The 11007-nt window shown below is 45.3% G+C and overlaps 1 protein-coding gene across 1 annotated transcript; it reads right to left on the bottom strand.

The window, feature by feature from the left end:
• Positions 1-4139: 4139 nt before the first annotated feature.
• LOC129603541 (ovarian cancer G-protein coupled receptor 1-like) lies at positions 4140-10756 on the bottom strand. The gene is made up of 4 exons (XM_055505289.1): positions 10643-10756; positions 9961-10115; positions 5872-6053; positions 4140-5791 (listed from the first exon to the last, which is right to left on the bottom strand). The coding sequence occupies exons 2-4, from the start codon at positions 10069-10071 to the stop codon at positions 5254-5256; spliced, it is 831 nt and encodes a 276-aa protein (XP_055361264.1). The 5' UTR covers positions 10072-10115; positions 10643-10756; the 3' UTR covers positions 4140-5253.
• Between the last annotated feature and the right edge of the window lie 251 nt (positions 10757-11007).

Here is an 11007-nt window from a genome sequence, read left to right as displayed (position 1 = left end):
GACGAAGACCTAAACTGTGCCGACAAACACAGCTTAAAGGCTAAAGTTTAGTTCCGGTAAAGACGAAGAGGCCTCGAGCAGACGAGCTGCGGCGCCAGGAAAATGTGAGCGTGTTGTTGTTTAGAGGGAATTCAAAATAGCATCATGGTGTAAATGTTTGTGAAAGAGCATGAGACGGATAAAGTCTGGTTGAGCTTCACGCGACTCTGGATAAAAATCTGCACATCTGGGCTGCTTTTACCACCGCTGTCCTTCCTCAGTCCCTTCATGTCACAGACCTGAGCAGGAGGTGGAGCCACAGCTGGTCACATGAGCCGCCCCCCGCGGTGTTCGGAGGCGAACGCTTCTCCATCGCTGACCGTTCCTTTGTTCAGCCTGTTGTGATTCACAGCCAACGGAGGAGAAACCGCTGCTGCTCGTGTTTCTACAACCAAAAAACGGCCGCTTGGAAACGTCTGATCCACGTTTTAGGAGCCTAAAGCTCCACAGTGTGATTTCCCGTCAGCAAAGGTCAAACGACGACTTTTGACCTCACGGTCGGCCTCCACCCACAGACAGAGCTCTTCTGACAGGATGCCGTGCTTCGATGTTTGCAACCAAACAAGTGGGTTTGTTAAAATCCTCGTCGTCTTTTCCATCTGGGAGGTTTTCACTCTCCTCATGTTTTGTTATTGTTTTGTTAGATTTCTCTCTTCTACTTGGTGAAATCATGGATTTGCCTCCTTGCTGCTGTAACAGCATTGACGTGGAGGAAGCAGGATGTGATCCAGCTGTTGGAGCCGAGTCACACTGAGATCAGTTAGATGAGAGTCGCAGTTTGCATCTCTTTGCAAGTGACCTCAGACTGACAGACAACAACCTGCTGACTAACGACTGTCTGCCATCGTATTTAGAGGAAACCTCTGCATTCAGCCCCAGGTTGTAGGAGGAATGATGCATCTCATCCCAGACGGGGAGTGATGTGGTCTGGGAAGTGGCTGGTTTGGTTTCTGGGTGACGTTTCTGTTTTTTGCTTCCTCCTTTTACAGACTCATCATTATGTCCTGTGTTTCTGAGAGGTGACAATGAAACAGGAAGTGTGTGATGAGCACGACTACACACACATTCACATGGAGATGGAGTGTTGATCATTTGAACTGCATCCCAGCGACCAGGTTGGTGAAGGACAGCTGCTAAACTCTGTCTCCCCCGACAACGGCTGGGAGCCAATCAGAAAGCAGACGCTCCCCTCAGTGGTGGAGACGTTGCCTTCTCCTGTTTGTCAGTTAGTCAGATGTGACCGTGACTGTGACAAAGCCTCTTAGAGCCACTTACAATGATTATATTAATCAGATTGAGGGGAATTGGTAGATCAAATCCCACTGAGGGTTTTAGAAATGCTTCCGCATCCTGTGGCAGCTGCTGCCGTTGTCGTCTAATGTTGAGCTTGTGGCTCCGAACACTTATTGATGTACTTGTTTTGTTCACTGTCAGATTCACAGTCACAAACGAGCTGCGCATGTGAACGGTCCCAGTCATCTCATCTCCTGCTCCCTTATGTTACGCAACCATGAAGTCATGAAGCTCCTGCGCTGAACTCTCTTCTATCTGAGTCGTTTTCTGCTGAACCGTCCAGTTGGTTACATCACTAATTACATCATTAACACTGCGTCCAGAGCGGCCGGGGGACATCGTGCCCAGTTGGCCTCATTGTCAGTAAAACCTGGCAGAGAATAACAGCAAAGAGCTCATGATTCTAATAAGTTCACACAGGATAAAGGCTATTTTTACATGCAGGACAAACGTTGGGTGACAGTCGATGATCGCATGGATGAAGAGGTTGTAATGAAAGCGATAGAAGGACACTGAATGTGATAACATCCAGTCATGAGCCAATTTATTCACTTTATTGTCACTTTCCACTAGAAATAAAGGAGTAAAAATTCTGCAGCCTTTGCACAATTTAGCTCTTAGGCATTTTATCATGAACGTCCATCCTTCCAGAATCTATGAAAGGTCAAAGGTCACATTCCAGCAGGCAGAGATTTCATCAGTGGAAGCTTTACAGTCGGACACAGAGGCCTCCGTGAGCTCAGGGAGGAGTGATGTGGACTGATAACGTCTGGCTCATCAGGTCCAGCTCGCACCAAAGGTCCAGGACCCTGTCAAGGTCCTGGAAAAGCAGCAGAAAAGGATGCAGGCGCTGCTGAATGCTGTAACACTAAGCATTACTTCCCCATGTTTGGCCAAGTCCAGTGTTTTAAATTAAATATGCATCATAAGCAGGAACGGCGGCCAAAACTGTGAAAATAAAACCACTAAAAGTGTTTTATTCCAGGGAGAGTTCCGTGATTAGCCAGCGATTTAACACAGCGCATACTTCAGCTCGTTGACATCAGCCAACATTTTCAAACACCAACTCATGCAGACGCAGTATTGACAAATGGGAACCAGAGATTAGTTGACAAATTCACTCTCCATTTCAGTCCGTCCTTCTGCTTCTTGGCGCCGCTGAGTTCCATCCTCCGGGTTCTCTTCCAGAGGCCATAGGAACCTCTGACCTCGGCCGGTTCTGCCAGCGGAGCCGTCTGGCACGCGCACGTGTGAGGAGGCATCCTGGTCCACATCACTGCACCAGGGCTCTGTTGTGCAACACGTACAGGCCTCCAGCATGTGAAGCCAGCGCTGAGTCACTCGCTGGGCGGCCTCTTCTACCACGCTTCCATTCTGGCCACATCTGAGACGTTAAAAAGGCGGAGGACTGTGAAAGCACCAGAGTGGAGCCATGTCAGCGGAACCAACACGCGCTTCAAATGCATGACCTGCTTTCACAAGGTTAAACACAACAGTCTGGACTCGTCTGCGTGGTTCTGACTGTAAACGCTGCATAGTGGCCTTTAATGAGAGCCCTTCATTATGTTTTAACCCAAAGCTGAATTAGAATTATGTAACCGACTGTACGTTTAGCTTTGACTAAAGCGCCTGCAGTCGACAGCTTGTCATGTGGAACTCCATCACGTCTGCCGTGAGACACGTGCGGCCCGTCTATAAATAAAACAGCCACGCCTCACTGTGTTTCTGATCCAAGGGGGACGCGGGCCGTGGGGGGTCCTTTCCAGCCTTGATGTGGGGTCACGGGGGACCTGGGCTCATTGATGTGGCAGTTGATCCCATGGGTGGTGGAAGCCTCTCCACCTCAGCTGCCATTTTGGAAACAGCTTCCAGGAGTTAAAACGAGGCCGAGCAGATTCACCCCTGAAGAACGGGACTCGTCTCTGACTGAGTCCAGCTGAAGTCACAAACCCTCTGTTTACCTCCTGAAGCACAACCGTCACCTCCTCTGACTCACCAGGTGTCAGTGCAGGATACTGGATCTAAAAGAGGCGGCACGCGTGGATCCGCCAGCGCCGCGGAGGAGGGATTCCCCCCACGCTCCTCTGGGCTGGTTCTGGAGCAGCTGGAGAAAGAACGCCTTCAAAGCCGCCTGACATTTACTTCATGGGAACCGTTCAGCAGCGTTGGTGGCGATAACAAAGAGGCAGATGAAAGTTTGGCCTGATCCTCATCTTTCAATGAGGCAAAGGTCGGGCTCGTGTGCCCCCCCCCCCGCCTTCACCAACACATGAAAGGAGCCGGAACACGGGCCAGCGTGAGGAAAAGCCCTGCAGACGCCTGTAAATGAAGGTCGAGGCGTGGATTCACTGGACCCGTGTTTTGGTTTGTTGCTCGTGGAGCTCCTGTAACGCAGCGCGACTTTAATTCGTTCTGGCTGATGACGCGTCCTATTAGTTCTGACAGAGCGATGAAGTCATGCAAACTCTGAGCTACAGTAATCAGCATCAGTGCAGAGCAGATGCATTCACCTCAATCCACGCTCACATTTAAACAGAACATACAGTACATTAGGCCTCATTCAGAGGCCTCGTGTACAAAGACATCTGTAGATTTCCTACTAACTTGGCATAAGTTCAAATGCAGAAAACCATACAGTGCAGATGTATCACTCGATATACTCGGGTTCACTGCACTGGAAGGAGCGACGGGGCTGGAATTTATTACCACTGCTCGCAACAGGTTGTCAGACTTTGACAGACTTCGGACCCACATGCACAATGCAGACACGGTGATGAATTAACAAACAGTTCCTTTATTCTCCACGTAGTCAGGGCAATCAGGTCATACACGATAAATCTCAGGTTAAAGACACAAAAGAAGCAGGCAAGGTTTCGGCAACGAGTAAGCTCGGCAGAGGTACAGACAGGGAGTAGACGAAAGCGTGGTCAGACAATCAGAATGTTACCAAGAGATCCAGGCGTAGGTACAGTCAGGGGACAGGCAGGGATTGGCGGTCAGAGACAAACGTGATCGTTGAACAGGGTAAGCTATACTGGTATGCTGGAAAGTGGTATGAAACTCGACAATCTGGCAACTGAGTGCCGGAGGAGGTGGATCTTAAATACTGGGTTTGATTGCTAACAACTGGCAGGTGTGCTTAATGAACCGGAGATAACAAAACGTGTGCTCTGGGTGAAAACAGAAAGTCCACAAAAGTAAAACAGGAACTAGAACGAAAACATGTATGACAACCTAAGTCCTTTCAAAATAAAACTGAAAACGAAACTAAAACCTGACACAGGTGTCATGCATAGATCCTTAACATTGTGTCAAAGATCAAAAGAAACTGACGATCGTACACCAGCAAAGACTCAGACTGTAGAGTTCCAAAACCCAGAAGATAGAAAAAAAACAAATAATAAACACCAGGGCCATCGTCATCATCATTAATAACATCAACCTAAAATCACATCTGGAAGAACATGCGCACATGTTTAAGCTTCTCCACATCAACGACACAGGTTGACATTTAACATCCAGCATCTTACGACCGTTTAAACCATGTTCATCTAAATCATGGGCTTCACTCACTGAAAGACATTTTCCGATGATGATCTACTTTGGACACAGATTAAATCAGAGACAGAGCACGAATCAAACTGTTCAGTTTTAATTTGGAATCAATTAAGAAATGACAAATGTTCCTTTATTTTAGCTACAGTAAAACACTCAAATTCCAGCAAACAAACAAAATGTTTCCACACACAATGTATTTATTTTAAGCTATTATTTAATATTTTATGTGATGTTTCTCAACTCTGTGACACTGACGCCTGTTTATTGCTTGATGTAGTTTAGCTCTAGACTCATCAAAACTAAATATTTAACAAAAGATGAAAACTACAAGCCAAGAATATTTCCCAGTGTTTCATTGTCTGACTACAAACTTGTGACTGTGTCACAATCATTCAAACCACTGGACGACTGATGACTGGTTCTGTTCTTTTTGCAACAACAGAGACAGAAACAAACGTGGTTCACAGCCCCCTTTCTGAGGAAGATGTACATGAACAAGTCAGCAATGGGATTGAGGTTATTGAAAAGTATAGCAAGAACATTCAGCTTATAATCATGAGGATCTACCAAGAACAAAATGATGCGAGGCAGGAACAGCAGTGTGTAAATCAGCAGCACCAGAACCAGAAGTCCAACGATTCTCCGCTTTTCCTCAGCACGAACACTGATGGAGGCAGACAAGGCTCTAAGGGTCCCAACCAGGAAGAACACGAGCAGAGGGAACGGGAGGAGGAGGAGGACGCCAAAGATGGTATGGTACAAACCAGCCCAAACATATACATTCCAATAAAAAACGAAGACAAGAACCAAAGCCAGAGTCCAGACCGCAGCACAGAGCAGCAGCAACATCTTGACTTGTTGTCTGGTTCGGTACCACAGCGGCCAGACGATGACCAGATACCTGGAACACAGAGACAGCAGACGATGGTCACCACCATCATCCATGATGAAATGATGGACACACGTTCTACAGGAAGTTACCTTTCCAGAGCGATGCACAGCATGAAGCCCACACTGGCTGAAAGACCGAAGGTGTACATGCAATCCCCAGTAATAAAGACAGTTCCTTGTCCTGTCCGCAAAATGATCATGCCACAGAGCTGAATGACGTCAGAAACCAGGAGGTTGATGACGAAGATCGGAGCAACGTTGTCTTTCTTCACCTGCAGATTTAATGTTGTTTATGTTGCATTAACTGGACTTTTATTTCAGACATAACTTCGTTTTATTATCAGTCAGTTCTAACTTGTTCAGGATGAAAACAACAGCACCAGCTCAGTGACACCACTTACTGGAATTAAAGGGGTCATGCAAAATCCACTGTTAGACATTTTGGAGCGTTCCTATGACTCTTTGGGTCACATATACACACACTGAGCACGGTAGAAAAGCATTTCCTCCTTTTTTCACATTTTGAAAATGTACATTTTCTCATCCAATGGAAACAGACCTCGTCGTACTCTGAAGCCGGGTCCCCGTTGTCGTCATGGAAGCAGGAAGTCCTCCCTGCAAATCCTGAACCACCACCACCACAATGATCCCAAACCAAAACTGGAATTCCACCATAACCCCCCCCCCCCCAAGTGAGGACTTTGTGGGTTACTTTTATTTTTAACGGACCGGTGCCAGAAACACTGCCTCAGCATTTATACGTACGTGCATTTCAAACAAGGGTGCGTACAATGCTGGATTTGTTTCGCGGCTCCTGTTGGAAAAGAAGAATCTTTTCCATGCTTGATAATTATAATGTTTTAAAATGTTAGTTTGTCTGTTTAAAATGTAGTAACCCATGTGTGAGGCACATAGTAGCTAGCTATGCTAACGGCTACAGCCAGTCAACCGAGCCTTTGTCCCCTTCAAATGTGCTCATGTGGGCTCCTGCAGCCACACACCTGTGTGGAGAAAAGCTAATGACTATCGGCATTGAGCGGCTACAGGCAGGGAGCAGTGGGTCCAGCTTTTGGCCTTTTCTGTAATCGCATACACCTGTACACCTGTGGTTACACCTATGCATGCCATTAGGCCTTTGCACTTTAGAGCTACAGCTGGTCGATTGCTACAATAAGAAACTGCAGATGAACGCGGTTATGTTTATTAGCCCGTCCTGTGTCACAGCCTAAATCAACTTGTGATTTGGGGTTATGTCATTGTTCTATTAAATTTTAACATGATTAGTTGGAATGATTACTGTGTTGTGTTTAAAGCTTAGTTGCTAATTAGTCACATCTATTCAATTCAATTCAATTCAATTTTATTTATATAGCGCCAAATCACAACAAAGTTATTTCAAGGCACTTTACAAAGTAAGGTTTAAAACCTCACACAACTAAACCCAACAAATCCCACATACAGCAAGCATTTAATTTGACAGCAACAGTGGAGAGGAAAAACTCCCTCTCTAACGAGGAAGAAACCTCCAGCAGAACCAGACTGGATGTGGGCGGCCATCTGCCTCGACCGGTTGGGGTGAGAGGATAGAGAGATAGAAAAGCACAGCAACAGCAACAAGCAACAACAAGCAACAACAGAGCACAGGCAGGATGGTAGGACCAGGGACTGGATGCAGGCAGGATTGGTTGGATCCGCAGCTGCCCATCACAGACACCAAACTTTGAGTCCAATGATACCTGTAGGTGAGGACAGAGAGGGAGAAAGAGTGGGGGTGGGGGGGGGGGGGGAGAGAAGCACAACTACTGGACAGAAAAAGACAAGGTTAGTTAAACATGGGATAATGATGGGAGGTTATGGGACAGAGGAGGCAGAAGGAAACAGAGGAGCTCAGTGTATAAATTAAGTCCCCCAGCAGTCTATGTCTATTGCAGCTTAACAATCTACAATAACTGCTGCTTATCTGGTCAGTTACCTATAGCTTGTACCATAGCCATTATATTTGTAGGACCAATACAGTTTACAGTAAATTTAACATTGTCTTTTCTATACTGTAGGGGGACACATCCCAGTTACCCACATGCAAGGAAGCTGTCAAACTGAGAAATCACTGCAGACTGTTGGTACACAGGCATCTGCTGCCCAGCTCAGGAGTGAAGGTATGTAAGTTTGTATGTACTAACAGTAAGATAGGCTATAGAAGATTTTAATTTTAATTGGTATATACTGTTTAGATTTTACATTTGATTTGTAACAACCATATATCTGTTGTTTTAGCACAGACAGGCCTGTCCTCTTGTTTGGTTTAATGTTTTGTCTTGTATTGTGTATTCTTACATTAGAGAAGGTCTTGACCTACATAATAATGAACATTTTAGTAATCTACAATTCTGATTGCAGTACCTTTTTGTTTTGATGAAGTGATGGTGAAGACAGCCACAGCTTCCATCTGGTAGAGGACTGCTTCCGCTCAGTCTTCCAAATAGTGATGAGAACAAGGATCACCACATCTCCGTGGTCATCTGTTTATAACTATACCTGTATACTGTACCTATACCAGAAACAAAATCTCCAACATAACATAGGGGGTAATAAGTGTACCCCCTACCCAGGACATGGTCTGTTTACCCTACTTCCTTCAAGCATTTAATATGCAAGGGCCTGCAAAGGCTTCTGTCCTCAAACCCCCAGACTTCTTAATTAACTCAGTAACCTATACATTGCACATTGGAGTGTGAAGGTAACAGTTTGTTCTAGCTTTGGAGTAGTGGTGCAGTTTTTTGGTTGACAGTAAAGTTGGCTTTAACTATTACGTATTTTACTGAACTCGGTTTCTGAAGGGAAAACACTTTTATTCAGGAAATCATAGTATTGAAATTACATGTTTTTCTCTTTCTAATATGGTAAGCTTTAAAGGTGAACCACCCATAAATAAAAAAGCATATAAATTATATATAAATTTAAAAAAAATCTTACTGAGTATTGCACTCACAAAAAACACATTTTTACTCAAGTGGTAAAGGAGTTATTCCACAGGTGGTCTACATCCATCATACAATGAGTGTTTTAGTGTTTTATCCATCAGGAAACTCTGCCTTCATCTACAACCCAAGCATGAAGAGATGGCAACTCAGATTCTTCAACCCAGGAATCCCCAGCACCAGCTCACTAGCCTCTGTAGACTAGATGTAGTAGACTAGACCTGTAACAACTTCAGATACAGAGACATATTACTGTCAGGTTTATAAAGAATGACAAAAACATAATTAAAAGCAGTAAAAATACGTCAGGTCAATATATAATTTGAACCAATGCTTTTTGTTCCCAGGAAGGTCATGCAGTGATTGCTCTAAATATGAATGCACATTTTATAAATAAAATTATGTCAGAGCAGCAGCACAAGTAAGACAAAAACAGTGAAATGTATAAATGTAAAATGTATTTATATTATTTCAGCTATGCTCTCAAACTTATTTATTTGTATAATGTAAGCTAAAGTAGTGTTACCTATTAGCAAGAGTTTTCCAGGTAAGTCATGTTGTAAATATTCAAGTCATTTAGCATACGCATTAGCAACCGCTAGTCACTTTGCAAATTACATAAATCAATTAAATTGAAGTAAATGCGACATTACCAATGAGACACATCTTGCATCAGCCGAAATGTGGCGACTTCAACAGCCTCCTCTTCAGCTTCAGGGTCAGATTCGGGATCGTAGACGTATGGTTCCACTACGCTACGAACCAGCTGGCTAATGTCGTGCAGTCCTGTAGTGGGTCTTCTTCTGTGGAGGATTGCGGTGGATTGCGTTCTCAATGTCGCACTACTGCCATCTATTGTATCCTAACCTTGCGGTGGCTCGAATCCATGAAGCCAATTAAAAAAAAGGTTAAAAACAACAAAAAAGTTATGCGCTTCCCCACAGACGTGTGGTGAGCAGCTTCGCTTGCGACACGCCCAGAAAACACAGCGTTTGCTGATGGGGAGTGAGAACCACATACTGATAGGGGCAGTGTGGACGATCTAAAGGGTTTAATGGGATGAAAAGTAACAGCGACCTTACTAAGACATTGAAGTCCAATACTCTTTAGAGTTAAAAGTATCATCAGTCTCCTTTAAGGGTCTTTAACATTGAACTGACCAACTGTCAACATAAGGAAGTAAATGATGTAAAAAACGAACCAGAGAGGAAACAGCAGCGATGGCAACAGGTGTCAGGAAGAAGCAGATGGCGACGATCAGCCATGATGAAACTGTTTTTATATTATCATGGATGTTGTCATCAGTGTCCATCAATGTGCCGTTAATGTTGCTCTGATTTATTCTTCACTGAGAAACTGGAAAAAAACAGAGTTGAATAAAGTGTCAGTACAGTTCTGGTTGAACTGTTCATTTGTCCAGTAAGTGAATCCTGAACATGATCCAACGTCTCACACACAGTTCTAGTAACTCAGAGGTTTCTGCTCCACTGAGAGACGAAGAAACGAGACCAGACTCCTCCTCGACTGAACTACAACTAATGAACGACACTTTGGCTAAAACCACTGAACAGGTTCAAACACACACTTATTACCAGGAAACATAAGACGTGGACCTGAAAGCAAACGGAGCTGCAATAAGTCCAGAACCGCATTAAACATGACTCTGGACCAGGGAACCGACCCCTGGAACCTTCAAGGTCACAGTCAACGCTAGCGACTGAAGCTGGAACCGCATCAGCGGCTCAGAGCCAACGCGGAGCTGCTGACGGACCGACACCTGCTGCAGAACCAAACCCAGTCAGACAGAAACGTCTGCTGATGGTTCCGTCAGGGCCCTGATGAACCAGGAGCTGGAACACACAGATGTGAAGCAGGAACGTTACCTTGGAGCGACGCAGGACGACCGCTGATGCCGTGTGCAGCTGCTGCCTTATGATGTGTGAGTGACAGCAGCGTGTGTTTATCTGCATCAGATAGATGTGTGTGATCTAAGAGAGGCGGGCGTGAACACACACAGTCACTGAGGTCAGAAACACGGCTTCAAGCTGCTTCACTGAGTCTGAGCCTGGAATCCATGAACGGTGCTCAGTGTCCAGCAGACTCACAGTCGCCCTCACTGCATCTGCATCACAGCAAACTGCAGCGGCGTCACTGACCTTAGTCTGGTTGGAGCATGAGGAGCATCAGAGCCAACGACACGTCAGGCCTCAAACCTGTGAGCTGCAGGTCCAGTAGAACCCAGGTCCAG

The sequence above is a fragment of the Betta splendens genome, chromosome 21 (genome assembly GCF_900634795.4).
Source record: "Betta splendens chromosome 21, fBetSpl5.4, whole genome shotgun sequence".
NCBI lineage: Eukaryota > Metazoa > Chordata > Actinopteri > Anabantiformes > Osphronemidae > Betta > Betta splendens.
This window is presented reverse-complemented; position numbering and strand designations above follow the sequence as displayed.

Excerpts from the sequence above, each read along its gene's own strand:
- LOC129603541 (XM_055505289.1), bottom strand. The coding sequence starts at position 10,071 with ATGGACACTGATGACAACATCCATGATAATATAAAAACAGTTTCATCA. Across the intron at positions 6,054-9,960 it reads TCGCTGCTGTTTCCTCTCTG|GTGAAGAAAGACAACGTTGC; the intron begins GTTCGTTTTTTA and ends TTAAATCTGCAG. Across the intron at positions 5,792-5,871 it reads CTGTGCATCGCTCTGGAAAG|GTATCTGGTCATCGTCTGGC; the intron begins GTAACTTCCTGT and ends TCTGTGTTCCAG.